The 18,198-nt window shown below is 41.6% G+C and overlaps 2 protein-coding genes across 2 annotated transcripts; one reads left to right on the forward strand and one right to left on the reverse strand.

Moving 5' to 3' along the window:
• Positions 1 to 9,654: 9,654 nt before the first annotated feature.
• Positions 9,655 to 10,767, forward strand: wfdc2 (WAP four-disulfide core domain 2). The gene is made up of 4 exons (XM_037272676.1): positions 9,655 to 9,815; positions 9,916 to 10,059; positions 10,179 to 10,316; positions 10,406 to 10,767. The coding sequence occupies exons 1-4, from the start codon at positions 9,719 to 9,721 to the stop codon at positions 10,537 to 10,539; spliced, it is 513 nt and encodes a 170-aa protein (XP_037128571.1). The 5' UTR covers positions 9,655 to 9,718; the 3' UTR covers positions 10,540 to 10,767.
• A 596-nt stretch (positions 10,768 to 11,363) lies between these two features.
• On the reverse strand, positions 11,364 to 18,101 carry pigt (phosphatidylinositol glycan anchor biosynthesis, class T). Its single transcript, XM_037272643.1, has 11 exons — positions 17,736 to 18,101; positions 16,115 to 16,292; positions 15,839 to 15,966; positions 15,137 to 15,237; positions 14,855 to 15,035; positions 14,667 to 14,764; positions 14,437 to 14,593; positions 14,117 to 14,317; positions 13,085 to 13,250; positions 12,513 to 12,596; positions 11,364 to 12,442 (listed from the first exon to the last, which is right to left on the reverse strand). Exons 1-11 carry the CDS (start codon positions 18,052 to 18,054, stop codon positions 12,193 to 12,195), a joined length of 1,863 nt encoding a protein of 620 aa, XP_037128538.1. The 5' UTR covers positions 18,055 to 18,101; the 3' UTR covers positions 11,364 to 12,192.
• Positions 18,102 to 18,198: the final 97 nt, after the last annotated feature.

The following is an 18,198-nucleotide window of genomic DNA, read 5'->3' on the forward strand; positions in this document are numbered from 1 at the left end:
CCTTTGCACTTTTTGAATACCACAGAGAATTGCGTTTGTGGGTCATAAAAGGGAGGAAGGTGGGGGCCATTAGAGAGCTTTTCCAATTGGAAATGGACATAAACATACAGTTCTGAACGAGATAGAAAAGAAACCCTGGTGAAAACACCACTTGATGTCTCAAGGCTAAATTGACGACGTGCATAAAAATGGGATCGCATCTTGCAGTTTCATGGTTCATACGCCTAAAAATGAGCAGCAGCGGTATGAATATTGACTCTCTGTGTTTTCTGGTAACATGTACCAGGCGGACGCAAACAATGTTCACGTTGCATTCGAACAGGCTCATTCGCGCAGTATTTTCAGGTCAGTGGATTTCATTAGATGTAATGGGAAGGGGGTTGGGGTGAGTCTGTGAATTATGAATGAAGAACTACTCTGCGGATGATGAGGACGATGCAGATTATGCAGCCCCGCTTTGCTGATTGTCACCCCTCAGCATGATTTCACAATTCAAAACTGCATTACAATAATAAGTGATAACAAGCACAGCCATGCGATCTTAAAAACGTTTTGTCAGAGGTGACAGCTATGGGAATGCTTTTGCAATGTGGTTTTGTGACAGTAAAATCAAGGATTCATCTGAGAGGCAAAGCACTCAACAAATGAATTGCTTCTAAATAATTTAACGGCACATCTTATTTTCTGTATTATGACTGAATGGAAACTGTTGAGTACAATATAGTGAGTTTGGAACAAAAGGCTACAAGGTTCTCTCAAACAGTAAATAAATCTAAGATATTATTATCAATATCATAATAATCATCGTCACCTATGCTGTTTAACTCAACTGGCATAATTTAGACAAAGGTTAAATCTAAGACACACTTGACACGCTAATCACCTCATAGAATGCGGATTGGCTAATTATTTTTGAAGGGCCAAAACTGTATCAATTTAAAATTCGACAGTCTGATTGCTCACGAGGTTAGTTGCTTGGACGGCTTGGAGCAAAACAGCCTTTGCACAGTGCTTGTTGATGTAAATAAAAAAAACAACAACATATGGATCTGCCCCATGTGTTTGGACCAATTCCAAAATGGAATGGTTTTGCTTTAGCTCCCACACAACACCCATCCCCCTTGGAAAGTGGTATTTGCATAACTTTGCAGAGAGTCAGAAAAACATACAATCCACACAGAAAACATAATCACCTTTGCTTCTGGTAATAATTAACACATCGAGCTCTTTGCTATTGCATTTCAGACATGGAAAGAATGACTGAGGCTTGAAAACACAGGATTATTCAGGAAAGTAAGCTGCCAAAATCATGCATATTAAACATGAAGCTGGAACCATTGTCAAGAATGATGTGAAACTGCAGCCTATCTTGTGAATAGTCAAAGGACAAAATATGGCTTTTTTTGTGCTACAATAGCAGCAGGCTACCCAAAATGCTAAAAAGAAGAAATACATAGGAGTAAAGACTGCTCAGTAAATTATGGATGTGTTCAAAATGCAATGTTTTATGCTTTAATATCAACAGCATTTAACTTTTTTTTATTTTTTTTATAATTGCATGACTATTAACAAAGTTAATTCAAACACCACACGTATATTTACACTTGATATACAGTTGCACTTCCGGGCTCTGGAAATCTTCAGCCTTATTTTCTCTTTTATTTCGCCTTATAGTATTTTTACATCCATTTACTTTTTGTTTGTTCAAGGTATAGTGATGAAGAATATGAACACGATCACAATTCATTTCTTTTTGTTCAACAAGTTTCACCAACAACCACAAGGAACTACTTCTAGCATCAACTCAATGAAGAATCCAAAGAAAGGGCTGAGAGCCAGCTCGAAGGTGAAGTAGAGTGAAGTGAAAGAGGAAACTGAATGGGACAGGGTATTTCAACCATTGCTTTCCAGTGATCAATATGCGGATACTCACGAAGAGACAAACTAAAGACTCAATTTAACTCAATTCAACTCAACTTTATTCATATGGCACTTTCACAACAGCTGCTGCTATTACAAAACACATCAGATAATAGATAGATATGTACATTTAACTGTCAGTCGCAGCATCCAACGTCAGTATATACGTATGTATAGAGGATACGTATATATAAGGGCGGCTCGGCGGCGCATTGGTTAGCACGTCCGCATCAGAGTTCAGAGGGTTCGGGTTCGATTAGTGTGGAGTTTGCATGTTCTCCCCGTGCCCGCGTGGATTTTCTCCAGTCACTCCGGTTTCCTCCCACATCCCAAAAACATGCTTGGTAAGCCGATTGAGCACTCCAAATTGTCCCTAGGTGTGAGTGTGAGTGCGAATGGTTGTTAAGCTCTGTGTGCCCTGTGATTGGCTGGCAACCAGTTCAGGGTGTCCCCCGCCTTCTGCCCGATGACTCCTGAGATAGGCTCCAGCACGCCAACGACCCCCGTAGGGACAAGCGGTAAAGAACATGGATTAGTTTCAGCCATGCTTTCTTAAGTTCTCTATAAAGTTGAGTTAATAGAGGTTTTATCATGATGAGTTTGACCCCTGAGGGATTCATTCAATTTCCGTTATTTCCTATGAGAATAAACATGTGATTATATCGTAGGTGTTCAACTGCACTCTGATGGTGATGCTGATGACTTTATTAGAACAGATCAAGTTATCGGCGATAAATTCAGACACTGAATCAATTCATTGTTGTCCTCATCAGTGTCGAATTCACACTGCTTGGTTTTCAGTTTGTCGCTGTGTTGTAAAAATCATCTTTTATTTTAAACACATGAAACCTATGAGCTGCATCTGCAGCATCTGATGCAATATTACAGGTGAAAGACTCTTTTCTTCCCATTTCTACATTTTACATACACTACATGGGAGTTCTTTCAACAATTGTAAATCAAGTCCAGATGTGATGTGCACCATTTCCTGAAGTCATGATTATGAAATGTGTCAGTGAGCAGCCACCTGAGCAGGACCTTGATAAGAAATATTGGAATGCTTGAATCTTATCCTGTATACTGTTTCCTCTCTGCCATGATGGAGGAGGAGAAAGATGAAGAGGAGAAGCAAGGGAGGGAAGGGAGGGTTATGGAAAAGAGAAATGAGGTTGAGCTCTGATGAGGATGAATAGTGAAGAGAGGAGGAGGAGGAGGAGGGTGGGGTAAGAATAAAAGGGGGAAGGGACTATGAGGAGGGAAGGTAGATGGAGAGAGCGGTTGCTGAGAGGGGTCTAACTCTGGCATAAAAGTAAATTCAAATGCATTATTCATGGCGCTGTGTGTCGAAATATCATTTACGTGTGCTGTGTTGACTCATGGCTCGTAAAATGAGAAGGACATGAAAAGAAAGAAAGGAAGGGAAAGGAGGAAATAAACAACTCGAGAGGCTTCCTCCCTTCATGGCCAGAAAATAATAAAAATGAGCCCTGTTGTGCTCTCTGTCGACTTATTAGGCATCAATTATTTATTGCATTTTCTGTTTACTATGCTTTCTATCTGCAGAGAATGGCTCAAGTCCGCCTTCAAAGTTTACAGGTGTAAAAAAGGGTAGGGGAGAGGCTTTAGGTACAAGGCTAATGGAGTGGGGGAGGGGGGACTGGATCACCTAACACTTGGTATTGATTCTATTTCTAACATCTAAACAGAGTATGAAGGGGGGGGGGGTTCCCCCATTTTTAATCAGTCCCAGTTGTTCTTTCTTTAAGTCGTAACTTATCTGTGAAAAATCTGGGCCAAGATAATTAGCAAGAGTCAGACATAGGGTGCTGCATTTTTTTTTTTTTTTTTTAATGAAGCTGTATTGGTTAATATTCCACCCTAAGCTCTTTTGGATTCTAAAACATCATTCTAAATGTTAATTTTTCAAATTTACTTTTGTGTCATAAATGGTGGGTTGGGGTAATTAAAATGTCTCCATGGTGTTACTCAAGTGAATTACAGGACATTTGTTTTAGTGATTAAATGTTATACTTGAGTCATTTCTGACTTTTCAGAGACTCAGATTTAACCATCAATCGAAGTGAAGTAACATGCAAGAGTATCATTCCTGTTCAAAATGCCGAAACTGAGAGCTGACTGATGAAAATTAAAGCATCCGCAGCAAAGCACTTCATGACGTTTGGCTCCTCTTTGAGACAAACAATCACATTTGGCTTGATAAATATGTTAAGCGCTGTATATATTTTATTTCCTGTATAATCAAGGTTCTCACAATTGCACAGTACTAGCCCCAGGCCTGCATTTTCTTTCCAATTGGAGTACTAGCCTTACATTGGCACCACAGCGACTCCTACAGGTGATCAGCAGGTTGATAGCTTTATGCGTCTATTGTATTAACAGTACAGGAACTACAACTTTGCGTAAAAAAACTTAATAAAAAAAAAAAAAAAACTACAACTATGCATCCTTCCGGTTGGTAGTTAAACCAAAACAAAGGACCAATAAGCCGAAACAATACAAACAATGTTTCTGTTACAAAATCATAGCATCCAGTAGATTTCATGTTTTTTCTTTCTATATACAATATTAAATACCCAGATAAGGGCGCCTTTGTTACTTCCGACTCGGTGGATATAGATGTACCGTTAAGTCCAAACATATTTGGACAATATTTGGTTGTAGGTTTTTGCACAACAACACAATGAATTTGAAATACAACAGCCAAGATGCGTAACTAAATTGTATTTCAGAATATTTACAAAAATATGGCATTAACAATGCAGAAATTAAAGCAACATTGACACTTCTCCGAGGAGATTCTTTGGCGGGCCTTCATTACTGCACGGCCGCCTTCACTTGCTTCCTATTTACAGATTTTGCAAACCTACCTTCCACCCTTTGACAGATGCGAAAATCTCTGTTAGCGTGCGCCGCATAAGCAGTATGACGTATACAACAGTGTCTACCACAAACGCCAAGGTGAATAATCTTTGCAATTATATATCAGAGCAGTCTTCATACAGGCACACTAAGGGTGTGTCTGTATGCTTGAAATGCTATTTATCTGTGTATATCCCATGAAGGTGGAAGCATATACGACCTGCTCTACTTCTATTTTCTGATTTATAACGCCGGTGGAGAGGATCATCACAGAATCGCTTTATCTTTTCTCTTTTATTACACCACATTTGTTTTCATTTTCTTCCCAAGGTCTGGCTGGCTGAATACATCACGAATCTCCCACGGGGCAACAAGGCCAGCCTCGACACCACGGGGGAGACAATTGGAAGACGAGGAGGGATTTCGGAGCATGTTTCATCATTAAAACCATTAGCATTGTCTTGACTTTGAAAACATTATTACCATGACTCTCAGTATTAGTGGGATAAGTGGACATATTGGCGGGGGCAACAGTCAAGCTTATTGGTCATAATGGCAAAAAATGTTCAAGGGACAAATGGAGAGATTAAAAATGTCAGGCTATAGGAGGAGTTGCGAAATGAAAATATAGCAATTCTGACTATACTCATTACCATTTCTCTTTTTCAATCTTGCTGTCAGCTACCATTTGGGTGATTAAGATAAGACAAGTCATTTGAGACACTTTTGAAGCCCGAGGCTAGAGTGGATAACAGAATCAGCAGTAGGGCGACTGCTAAGGGTGGAGATGATTTGGCATTTGGGTTTAGCAGAGGTCAATGACCGGTTAATGCACAATGTAATACATGATTGACTCACCGAGCCTGAGGAGGAGGGGCGATGAGGTCAAAGGGTGGAGTTCAGCCTTGTTTGGGAGTCACTGTGGACACAGCACGAGTCAGTGAATTATGCACATTTGTGAGGTTTGTCATTGAATTTTTGCAGAAATATCTATGTGACATTCACAAGAATCCGAACATTGTCAGAATACATTTGGAACACATGAAGAGCAAATACTTGGTACACTTCCGTTAAACTGCGCAAGAGACAGTCCTAGCAAATGTGCTGCCTCGTGTCAGAAAGCTAAATCTCAACCACAGGTCATGCAGCCTCCAATAGAATAATGATCCAAAAACACACGACTATCAAAATCCAAGATCAGCTAAGAGCAAAACACTGGAGTAGTCAGACGATTCCTGATATAAATCCGATTGAACATCTGTGGAAGAAGCTGAAACATGCTGTCAGGAGCAGTTTGCTCACAACGGGGAGGCCAAAATAGCAGTCGACAGGTGCACAAGTCTCCCCGAGAGTTACAGAAATTGCCTGATTTAGCAATTGCCTCGAAAAAAAACGGTTGTGCAGCAAAATAATGAGGGTAACTTCTTTTTTGGCCAAGCCAGTTTCAGTAAGTTTCCCCCCCCCACAAATAGTCCTGGGCCACAATTGAAAGTAAAACCTTTTTTTTAATTATTATTGCCAGTTTTAGTCAGTATGTGGGTAAAAAAAGTGTTCCAGATGCTGACTTCAGCTTTACAGATGTCATGTCTACTGTGAAGGCGGTTTGTGTTGTAATCGTCATAATAACATTCATTACAGCCCTCTATTAGTTACGCCAGTTTTCTCTGTAATAGTTAAAGCAGATGATGAAGGTAGTCGAAAGCAGGAAGCCACCGTTTGTGCTTACTGTAGCCAACTGCCATCATCTTGATCCAATGTGCATTATGAAAGTGTTTCAGACCCTGATCCATCGATAAATTTAAAACTTTGATATTTTCATTCAGAGTATGAACCGCCATTCTCTGTTCATTCCCATTGCAGCGTTGACAGCCAGCACTGAAACTGATAGCATCTATATCATTTCAAGGACATACAATATCACCCATGAGCCAAGCCTCTGTACATGAATACATAGAGGAAAGGTTTCCAGCTACACTTTTCCATAATTGAATTCCCAAGGACATGAGAGGGGGCGGGGCATGGGGGAAATAGAAAAGGTTGAAAGGAGGGAGCACAAATGATACAGTCCAAAGGTTCTGTGTGATGAGTACACAATAGAAAATCACACAAAGACCTCAAAACCATTCAATCATTATATAGTATTCAGCCATAGAACAGTACATAAGACACCTTGGAAGAGTCGGGTATGTTACAACACATAATAGAATCAGCCTTAAAAAATTCCTTTAAAAAGAAACAGCAGTGGTTACAGATCGCGCAATAAGCAATGCAGTTGTACATCCAAATTGCATGGCCTTCATTCCCCTGGGGGTAAAATGACTCGTCTGCTCACTGCACTGACTATAATAACCTAGTACTGAGCCTATTTGATGGTTTGGTGGTACCTGTCAATCAAATCAAATGCAGCCCGAATAAATTTGCATAGTTACACTGCAATGAAACATCTGGAAGATTATGCAGATGCGGTTCAGGACAATACATCACTACCAGACACTGATAATGAGAAATCGAAGATTGTTATTTTAAAATGTCATTCATATTTTGTTTGTTTTGCATCTCATTATAAAACTGAAATGGAAATTTGTGAAATACGTTTGGAAATATGCAAGTGATGGTGCTGAAATAGACAGTCCTCTGGTTTTGAGTGGGACCTTTTCTAGTTCAGGTCGGCATCGGGCTTATTGATACAACAGCGCTCTCTGCTGGTTGACGATGGGAACATACAGCCATAGATTATGCCACGCGAAAACGAATGATCGGATATGCTCCAAATACGTGTTGTGTTAAAGTCGTAAGCACATCTGCCTTACAGTGCTGAGGTTATACGTCCGACCAGTCCGGGTTGCGCCCTGCCTGTGTCCCAAAGTTAGCTGGAAAAAAACTTCAGCTCGACTGCCACATTGGCAAGAACAAACAGTATAGAAAATGGCTGGATGGAAGGTCAACAACACTGCCCATTGATTTTTATTTATTGATTGATTTTCTTACATGCACATTGACAAGTCACTTCATTAAGTACACTGACATAACTCTAATGGGATCAAATTCGAAATTGATCAACAATACTCAAACAGGATGTTCTCAGAGGGTGAAGGCCACTAAGCTAAGAGTTTCACATAGCAAAGACAGCAGTGGATGCTCTTGGAAATTAAAATAATAATAATAATTTAAACACGTACTGTGAATTTTGCCATTCTGTTCCTTGTTAAAGAAAAAGCAAATTGTGCAAAAAGAATTCTTTCAAAGCTTAAAGTCAGTCGAAATAATTTCAGCTGTAAAGCTTAGCGTGCATTTTAGGTTTATCCTGAAATTTTACACGGTAGTTTAACCATAGCCTACATTTTTGTGAGTAGTCTCTGTATCCTGTGATGCTTTAGTGGTCAGTCCAGCAAGCAGGGTGACCTTTGGGATAGGGTTATATGGTATCATGTCAAACAAATGGATTTCACTGATTGCCCCTGCTGAAGTACTGCAGCAATGCAGTTCTAACAGCAGGCCCTTGCATGGTCCAAATCTCAGGTGAAGTCTGACCAAGTGGAGGAATATTCACGACTTCCAGGCTGACCATGCTCCTCGCAAATGTTATGCAGCACAAAGCAGACTACGGCTATTTTCCTGGCAAGCTTTACTTTGCAGTCCAGTTTTTGGTGAGGCATTTCCATTGACCTTTCAACCTCCCGAAGGCCGCTTCTAAAACCGAGCTTGCACAGTTCAGTCGTGAGTTGAAGGCGACTTGCTTTGGAGTCAAGTGTTCCATGTCCCAGAAGGGCGTCATGAGCCAGTTCTCCGTGGGGTTAATCTTCACCAAGAAGCAACAGAAACTCACAGTTGTTTCACGAGAGACCAAAAAAATAGGTCACAGTGTCAACATTACATTAAAAAGAAATTACCTTCTTTCTGTTGCGCAATCTCTGATGATGCATGCCACGGAGAAGTTGAAGTCGATAACGGGTTGCAATGTAAGCTTGCAAAGTCAGGAGCAACATTTTCACAGTCGTTCTCCATTAGTACTGTTTTTCTTCTTGAACAAAGTTTGCCAACCAGCGTCCTTGCCGTGCGCATTTCCGCCACCTTAAATTACGTTTCTCATTCCGTGTTCTTGATCCCTACATGGACTCGTGACGTGTGCCACACCGTCTCGGCCCGGAAACCTAAACAATCATTTAGGCGTAGAATCGAACGTCAATGCAGTCGCCAAATATTATGTGTAATAGTGGCACACTCGCCAAAGATGCGTACCACAGTTCAGCAGTCAACTGAGATTTTATGCGATTAAAAGACTGTACAATCTGTCAAAGATAACATCACAACAACGTTTTAGAAACACAATTTGCTCACTTAATGACTAATACTACCAACTAATGGCAAATAACGCGGTTCGGAATTTCAGACAATGGACAGATGGATTTTTTTTTTTTTTTTTAGATTTCTACAACTAAATAGATCTGAATAATGGAATAAGAAACAATTAATCGGAATTTGAATTTTGATCTCATTATCAGGGGGACACAGATTATATATGTAATATATGTTTGTTTATATTTCAAAGATTGGTTCACTCTTCAGCGCTATCAAAACATCTTTGTGTCCTGTCACCACACCCAATATGGCAAACGCTCTGACGTATCATAAAATCTATTTACAAATGTTTACGGAATGCACCACTCGAGACCGAGCAAGATGGAGAAGTGGCCTTTTATTTTAATCAAGACACGTAGAAAGATGCCAAATCTGATTGCTACAAGACATATATACTTTGTGATTTTATGACTTTAAAAAGCTCTAGAACATTTTACGATAAAATATTACTGAAATTCAACAGGCACAAGGACCTCGCATCCTCTTCCAGGGCTACCCTAGTCTGCAAGTCGCGTTTGTCCCAACAGGAGGAGCGCACCACATTCTTGTGTGTGCAAGTATGGATAAGTATACAGTTTGTGCATTGGTTTTAGCACTCGGTGCATTTCTGCAATTTAATACAGCTGACACTCAGGATTCTCCAAGTAATTTAACAGGTAGGATGTGCATAATCTTCGTACACTTTTACTCAGTAAAAAAAAAAACTTGTCAAGTTGAAACTCTTGTCTAATTTAGTACATTTACTTATTTACTCAGCGATTCTCCCGAAACCGGGCCAATGCCCTCGCCTTCTTAAAGTTGTGCCATCACATAAAGGGTGTGCGTGTGATGACGACTGTCCCGAGGACCACAAGTGTTGCGTCTTTGACTGTGGAACTGTCTGCGTCCCCCCTTCTTTCAGTATGAGCCCCCAATAGTTTTCCTTGTTTGAGTCTATCAATCACTGTGGTGTCCTTCGATGGGACGCGCCCTTGCATTTTAAAACGTGGTCATCTTGTTATGTTCTGATGATTTTTCAGAAAAGCCAGGAGTGTGTCCTCGTAGAAACTGGGGCTCTGGGATGTGTGCCGAGTTTTGCTCTGACGATAGTGACTGTCCCAATGAGGAGAAATGCTGCCACAACGGATGCGGACATGAGTGCGTTGCACCTTACAAAGGTTAGATGGACTGGGAGTGTTCTATACCCCGCAGACACTTCGCTCTGTAACCCAGTATATTCTGTGTTTTGTGTGGCGTTGTGCGTCAGTGAAGCCAGGTCGCTGCGCTCTGCCTCAAGGAACTCCCATGTGTGCAGAATACTGCTACCATGACGGTCAGTGTCCAGGGGTGCAAAAATGCTGCCGGACAACCTGTGGTCATGCCTGCAGTGAGCCATGTTGAATGCACAACAATTAACTTCATGATAAAAATGCAGATGGAGCCCGGAGAATGGGCGTTTTATTATTTTAGTTTTTTTTTTTCTTCAAAATATGTTGAGGTAGGTCCTTAGATAACCAGCCACCCTACATAGAAAATATGGTTATAAAGATAATTCACATTTTGACATTTCATTCTCATCATTTCTTATCTGATATTTGAAAAATAATGAATAAATCTGTTATGAGAAATGTGTCACATTTATTTCCTGGAATATGCTATAAATGAACACATTTGTAGGAATGTAGCTCCACTTCAACATTGGAGCATCTGCTTTACATGTTGGAGCAGGACATCCCATAACATCTTGATTTTCTTAGAATACCAGTGCATCAGCATAAAAACATACATCTGAAGCCTGCTTTTTATAAATGCTTGAAGAGGAAATCATTTGCAGCTGACCTCCCCCGCACCAGCACTTCCACATAGAGACCGCTGTGTTTGCCTGCTCCATTGGAGTTTGCTTGTACAGCATTGTGCATAAATGAGGGCAGTCAGAAGGAAGTAATCCAATTCCAACACTGAAGCAGTTTACAAATGTGACCCTTTTCTCTCAGCTCATCCTTGGATCATCTGATAACTGTAAAAGCATCTTGCCTATCATGTAGGTAGTTTGGTGAGTTCATGTCCCCGTAGCATAAAGATGCCAGTGAGACACGTAAGCGCCCTGAACCGGTAGGTGCAACATTGGTGATTACTTAACCTACGAAATGTACGTTGATACTTTTTGGCATACTATTGGAAATAACTGGGTTTTGAACACCCGAAAATCAAAACATACACTGTCAAACATGTGTACAATCTTTATTTTGTGCAAGGCTCACATTTGACCAATGCTGCCAGAAATGGAGTCATGAAAGGAGTACTGAATGTTTATGAAAAAAAAAATGGTGGAAAAACTGCCTAACAAATAACATTGTGACTCACTGTGGCAAACCCTGATGGGACAAGTCGGAAGTTGCATCAACCGAATAAAGGTTTTTCATTGTATGGGTTGAAACGGTGCTGCCCTGAGAACATTGCTGTACAGGCCAAATAAAATTACAATACTTATCACCTTGAGTACAAAAAAGAACATAATTGGTATAGAGTACCAGTTTCCGGTCATAATTAAGGCCTTGATTTTCAAAAATGCAAATCAAACAAAAGTGCAAACAACACTTGTGAACCCACTTTTGGCATTCATGCAACAGAATAAAATCACCGTTAAACAAATTATTTTTGATTTTGTCTGCTGCTATGCCGTGAAAATGTTCACATGAAAAATATGTGCCATGTCTAAATAATGGATGGAAATTGCTCCACTAGTGTTTGCAGAAACTTCAAAGTGACGATAAGACAGCAAAAATGTTCTGTTGAGAATGGATTGGCAGTCATGCGCTCATACATTCTGCTTACCTGCTTCCTTAATGCTTGACAACTCGAGGATCCTGCCCTCCATCCATATTCAATCTAAAATGCGTTAACGTCTCTAAGTGACCATACATGATCCTAGAAACATATTACAAATAAATAGAAAATCAAGTAGAAATTCAATCAGTTCTCTCCCAAATTGGACTTATTTATCAGCAGGTCAACTAAAGGAACAGTTGAGTGGGCCTGTCTTCCTGCTATGTCTCACAGTGGCGGCACGCCCCGAATTTTACGGATTACGTTGGCGATCCGTTTGGCCAATCCCGGTCTGGGCTCATCTATTTGGAAATTGCGTGTGAGCAGGTTGAAAAGGGATCCATAACCCACAGCCAATACAGTGGACGTCAGGCAGATCACATTGTAAGGCATGCTGAAGTCAGGAGTGGGCAGGTTGATCAGCAGCGGTTCTGTGTAGAGGCGCACAAAGTAGCTGAACTCTTCTTTGCTGGGGAAGCTGAAGGAAGACACGGAATTGAAGGAGAACCTTTCCACCTTGTAGACACAGAAAACCTACAAATACTTACAAAGTGTTGAAAAGGGGGCTTTTGTGTGTCGCATTTACGTCCATGGCAACGATGCTTGGTACAAGAGAACTGATAACAGAGGACCTAAACAGCAAAGAGTAATGAGTCATCCATCCATCCATCCATTTTCTGAACCGCTTAGTCCCCACGGGAGTCGCGGGAGTGCTGGAGCCTATCCCAGCCGTCATCGGGCAGTAGGCGGGGGACACCCTGAACCGGTTGCCAGCCAATCGCAGGGCACACAGAGACAAACAACCATTTGCACTCGCACTCACACCTAGGGACAATTTGGAGTCTTCAATCGGCCTACCAAGCATGTTTTTGGGATGTGGGAGGAAACCGGAGTGCCCGGAGAAAACCCACGCGGGCCCGGGGAGAACATGCAAACTCCACACAGGGAGGGCCGGAGGTGGAATCGAACCCGCACCCTCCTAACTGTGAGGCGGACGTGCTACCCAGTGCGCCACCGAGCCGCGAGTAATGAGTCAGATTTTGGAAATATGTCGCTAAGCAACAACACTCTCGAGAAGCAAATTTGATGGGATGAAATTTAAAAAAACAAAAGCACAAACCCAACATAGAAGCCGTGATTGGGGTCTGGGGGGTACTCGGTCCATTTGAGCAGGGCTCTCTCAAACTGCACGCTGACTTCAGTGATAGAGTTTGGGGGAAGCTGCACCAGCATCTCCAGCATGTGCGGCTTCACACGGTCCTTGGATGGCTCATAGTGAATATAACCTGCCGGTGGAGGCACAGCAGCAAAGATGAGAATTGCCTCGATGAATTTTCATTCTGCAGCACCGGTGCAAAAGATAAATGTGCACTTTTTTTAGACAGTTGGAGGACGGTGGAGAGGTGAGATGCCAGACAAGAAAGGAAATTGCCAGTCATGTAGCAAGGACTAACTTAAGTTAAACACTAGAATAGACTACAACATGAATCAGGATTTTTAAAAATGGACCTGATGGGCAAAAAAAAGCCCATGTTCTCCCTTTTGAGGACAATAGAAGCACTTCAGAACTTAAAGACAGAACAAAAGGCAGTTCCATGGCTAAATTGCACGAGTTGAACTCAAGTTCTATGAAATGCAAATACAGCCAACTTAACTTTCTCATTTAGAAGCTGACCATTGTTACCTGAAAATTCATCACGAAATCTCATTTCTATAAATGTTTTACTTTGTTCAATTGGGTCCAAATGTGTTGAGTTGTGACAAACATTGAATTATTAAAGGTTCTAATCAATTAGATTAAAATTGAATAACTTTCATCTTTGCCATTTCTGGTACATTTCGTGGGGTCTTTCATGCAGGAAGAGGAATGTTGGATGTTGCCGTTTACAACTTATGTGAAAAGTACACATGGAAGATTTATTTTTTTTTTTTATTCAAATTAAAACATGTTGCAATGTTTTGGGTTGTGTATGTTTGAGTTGTACTTTTGTGACTAATGCGACAATCGTGAAATGTTTGTTTCGCTTTTAGACGAGCGTTATGGAGTAAATATAAACCTTTAAATTACTTCCTGGAAAAAAACATTTATTCTAAAATATGTATTGTGCATATGTTATGACCTGACACATGAGTTACGTTGCTCTTTACTCACTGGGACTGTTATTCTTCCCCTTGCTGGTGACGTTGAGGGTGTGTATGTAGAGACGAAAATACCAGGGCACCGAGTCCAGCAGCAGCACAGGAAAGGCCCTGTAGGGGTGGTTGTTGTATAGCAGTGTGTGGATCTCTCCGGTATGCAACCCTGAACCCGCCACATAGCGCTCCGCGTGGAGCAAGGGGCGTAGCATGTGAGCTGTAAGAGGACGAAAAGAGGACATGGTGCTTCGGAAGTCTCGCGTGGACATTACCAACAAAACAATAAAGGTTATAGTGTATTTCCAGTTGCTGTATACAGCAGGTTTTCTGACTCACCTTCACTAGATGTCCAGCGAATCAGGAGATTGAGAGAGGACGTTGCACCAAAGGTGCTTCTTTGAGTCAGGTCGTAGACAGAGAAGTTCCGTCTGTCCCCGAGCACCACCGCTCGGGTGAGCAGAGGAGTAGGAGGGCTCAGCACAAAATCCTCCCCCTATAAAATGACCACGACTATAAAATATGCGCAGAAAGGAAGTTTTGATCAAATTTTAGAGCGCCGTTCAAACCTCAGCACTGTCGGAAACGTCGACGTAGATTTTACTGGAGGATGCCAACGGACACGCCTCTGTCAGGGTGCGGGAGAACATCTTGAAGAGAGACCACTCTATGGAAGAGAACAGTTGGAGCCACGCGTTAAAACACGTTCCTTTGGTGGCCGACAAACCTGAACCAACCTGCAGGGTTGGATTCCTACCTCGTTTGCCTTGTCCCGAAGTGATATAGTCAAAGACCACATTCAAAGTCTGTCTCAGCTCCACCGATGTGCTTGTGCAGTGTGTGTCCTCGCCCTGGCACACTGGTCGGATGTGCACTGCCTGGGAGTGAAAACTGCTGTGGAAGAGTTTCTCAGACTTGAGCAGGACAGCAAGGCCGGCCTGTGAGAGCAAAGTGCAACCATAGGAAATATGCGTTTGCCGATGTCACAAATGAGGACGATGGACGTGGTAGAACATGACCACTTTTACTGAAGACTCACCTTGGAGCCACATGGCAAGAGTTTCTTCCAGGGAGTCAAATTTTCAGTGCAAAAAGACTCGCGTGGAAGGGCGGCATAGCGTAGGAAACGGTGGTCGGTCTCTTGGAGTGCAACAGAAAGTCAAATCAGCATCAAGACAAGCCACTTTCATCAATGCATTCATTTAGTTTGGTGACAGTCACAGTAAGTAGACCTTGATTTGGCTTGGGCTCCCACCCCTAGACGTGCCCCCTATTTCTTTCTCTGTTGAAAAATTACATACTAAATAAACTATTGTAAAACAGTCAAATTTTCCAGCTGCAATTCAATATCTTTCTTGTATTTTTTTTAAATTTTAAATAATGATTTTATTTTCTTAAAATCCTTCTTGAGGGTTATTACCCAACAAGTATCTCAGCATTTTGACTGTAATTTGCAATAACATTATTCAACATTTTATTGAGCTTTTCAGCCACAGGAAAATCATCACTCATGTCACACTGCCAATTATACATTATACATTTTTAAAGCAACTTGGCCAAACGCCACTAGAATTCTGTGCCACTGGTGCTAAAAAGTAGCAAGTTAAAGCTCAAACTAGCAGCTGCGGTGACTGGTGGCCTAAGGGAATGCCTCAATCTTAGCATGTACAGATGTGAGGAGCCAATAGCATCAGCGTTTACATACTGCAAACAGAAAGTGTTGAACCGTGTGAAACGCTACCGTTGTTTATCCCCAGAGGCTTGAAGGAGGCGGTGGGCTGAATGCTGTTGATGGAGTCAATATAGTTCAAGGAGGCGCAAAAGAGGCCCGACAAAACGTTTGTCAGCTCTTTCCATGTACCATCCACACTGAAAAAATCCAGAAAATAACAGCTCCACTGTAGAAAGCTTTTGGATGAATTAAAACAACAGAGTACCTGCACCAAAGAGGGCTTTTTTTTTCTCTCACTAACATTTACAACGTGAAGTAATCGCATCGTTCTAAAGAACTACTCACTCTTCTACGGAGTCCTGGAACCAGACCCAGATCTCTGCTCCAGGGGGAGACGAATGATAAGGCTGTCCCCACTGCATGGTCCTCCAGTACCCCTGCGTAAAGGAGATGTGCAGCTCACGGACGGAGAATTTCGAGATAACCTGCCCCAGTGACTTGGGAAACAGCCGGTAGTGGGACACTGCAGAGAATGAGCAAAAACAAGGTGCGTGTTGAACAAAAATACAAAGAAATACTACGGATTCGGTAATGTGTCGTTCACAATTAAAATGATCAAACATGAACAGTTGAGCTAGTAGTACAGTGAGATGATTATGTGCATGCATCATTCAGGGATGGGCAACTTGAATGCTGGAGGAGGCCACATTTTTTCATCAGTTCTACCTGCGGGGGGGTATAGGACCACACACTTCCTAACCAGACGTATAAGAAAAAATGCTTTTATAAATATGGAGAAATTTCTTGCATACATCCAAAATGTGCTGTTAATGTTTCATTTTAAATACATACACAATCCTAACCCAAAAAGAAAAAAAAACTTAACATACTGTTCCAGTGCAAAGGACTTGCTTACATAAAAATAACCATTAAAGGCCAGCACATAAAGAATCAACATTAAAGGGAAAGTAAAGCCCATAATTCTCTTTGGAAAGAAAAAGCGAAACGCTCTTTGTGCCCCCACTTGTTTAAACACACGCTCAATGTTCAGTGTGCCAAAATGTTTCTGGAACTCATCGATTTGTACTGTAATACAATATCTATGATATCCAGCAATGCGTGCGGTTAAAAACCCTTTCACCCCAAATATCAATCTATAATAAATGTTCGTTTTAGAGTCAAAGAGACTTCCATTGGATGCACATGTACAACATAATTTTTCAGTTGCCACATCATGACACCTGCTACGTCATATGCAGTTGAGACTCTTGTGATTGTAACCATTCCAATGTCAGTGTTTGAGGCAACTTTCAATATCGGCCTAATTTACTGATATCAAACCGATACAAGTGACATCATTATCACTGAAGCCACATACGGTACGGTATGGTATGACAGAACCGGTTTCAAGTCTGCATTTCAGATGCGCTGTCCCAAGTTTTTGTTTTCTTTTGGACGAAACGAACAGGAAGAGCCCGAGTTTCTTTGGTGTTCCTCTTTGCCTTCAACCTGGCGGCTGCATTTCTTGCATTCTTCTACTGTACTATGATGAATCTTATCTACTGTCCCTTCCCTGCATTAGTTGAAACTATCTCTATCTGGCCTTTCTGTCAAACTTTATGTAGCTGTTTCATTCTTACAGAACTTTACAGAACAAACGATAAAATTGAAGCTTTGTTTATAGATGAAAGAGCAGCAACTCAGTCCCCTCTCAACATTTGATCAAATATGTTTTATGATCGCAGCAGGCTGACGTCACTCGCATCTGCTGCAAGCTAAGCTTGAAAGTAAGAAAGCAAATATGTTATAAACACTCGGCAGTGATCTGTACTCTTTACCTCTTTCCACATCTCGCATTACCTACAAACTAAGATACGTTTTATTGAGACACTTTTAGAATTGCTTTAATAACGTAATCAATGACAGCCCTCGTGGCTTTTAACTCTGTAGCTAAGTGCTAATTTACCTTTCTTTCCTCCAAAGAAATCTGTGTCCCACAGGGTACGGAACTGAAAGCTAGCGTAAATATCTCCAGAATGTAGGGGTCTGATGACCAATTCTTCTTGGAAATCATCTTTCGGCGTCTTTGGAGGGACAACAGCGACCGGGTCAGAATGTTGCTTCTTGACGCCAGGGGTCCCTTTCCCTACTTTGGACATTTGCTTGGTCGTTTTCTTGACGCTTTCATTGTTCACTGTCGAGGCTTGACTCAGTGCGACGACAAATATTGCCAAAGCAATAAGACCAAACAGAGAGACGATGCTACAGCACCTGCGAAGAGCCATCTTTCCCCTCGAACAGCCGTGGAGAACTGACTACCGTTGACTTCCGTCTTTACGTCATACGTGAAACCAGCCAATGGATCTGCGCCTCGAAGATGTCACATGACCCGCGATCGTACGCGCTTTGTTTTGCTCAAATCTTTACTT

Source organism: Syngnathus acus, chromosome 2, assembly GCF_901709675.1.
Source record: "Syngnathus acus chromosome 2, fSynAcu1.2, whole genome shotgun sequence".
Taxonomy (NCBI): domain Eukaryota; kingdom Metazoa; phylum Chordata; class Actinopteri; order Syngnathiformes; family Syngnathidae; genus Syngnathus; species Syngnathus acus.

Excerpts from the sequence above, each read along its gene's own strand:
- pigt (XM_037272643.1), bottom strand. The coding sequence starts at position 18,054 with ATGGCTCTTCGCAGGTGCTGTAGCATCGTCTCTCTGTTTGGTCTTATT. Across the intron at positions 15,036-15,136 it reads TCTTGCCATGTGGCTCCAAG|GCCGGCCTTGCTGTCCTGCT; the intron begins GTGAGTCTTCAG and ends TTGCTCTCACAG. Across the intron at positions 14,318-14,436 it reads TCGCTGGACATCTAGTGAAG|CTCACATGCTACGCCCCTTG; the intron begins GTGAGTCAGAAA and ends GTCCTCTTACAG.
- wfdc2 (XM_037272676.1), top strand. The coding sequence starts at position 9,719 with ATGGATAAGTATACAGTTTGTGCATTGGTTTTAGCACTCGGTGCATTT. Across the intron at positions 10,060-10,178 it reads CTGCGTCCCCCCTTCTTTCA|AAAAGCCAGGAGTGTGTCCT; the intron begins GTATGAGCCCCC and ends ATGATTTTTCAG. Across the intron at positions 10,317-10,405 it reads GTGCGTTGCACCTTACAAAG|TGAAGCCAGGTCGCTGCGCT; the intron begins GTTAGATGGACT and ends GTTGTGCGTCAG.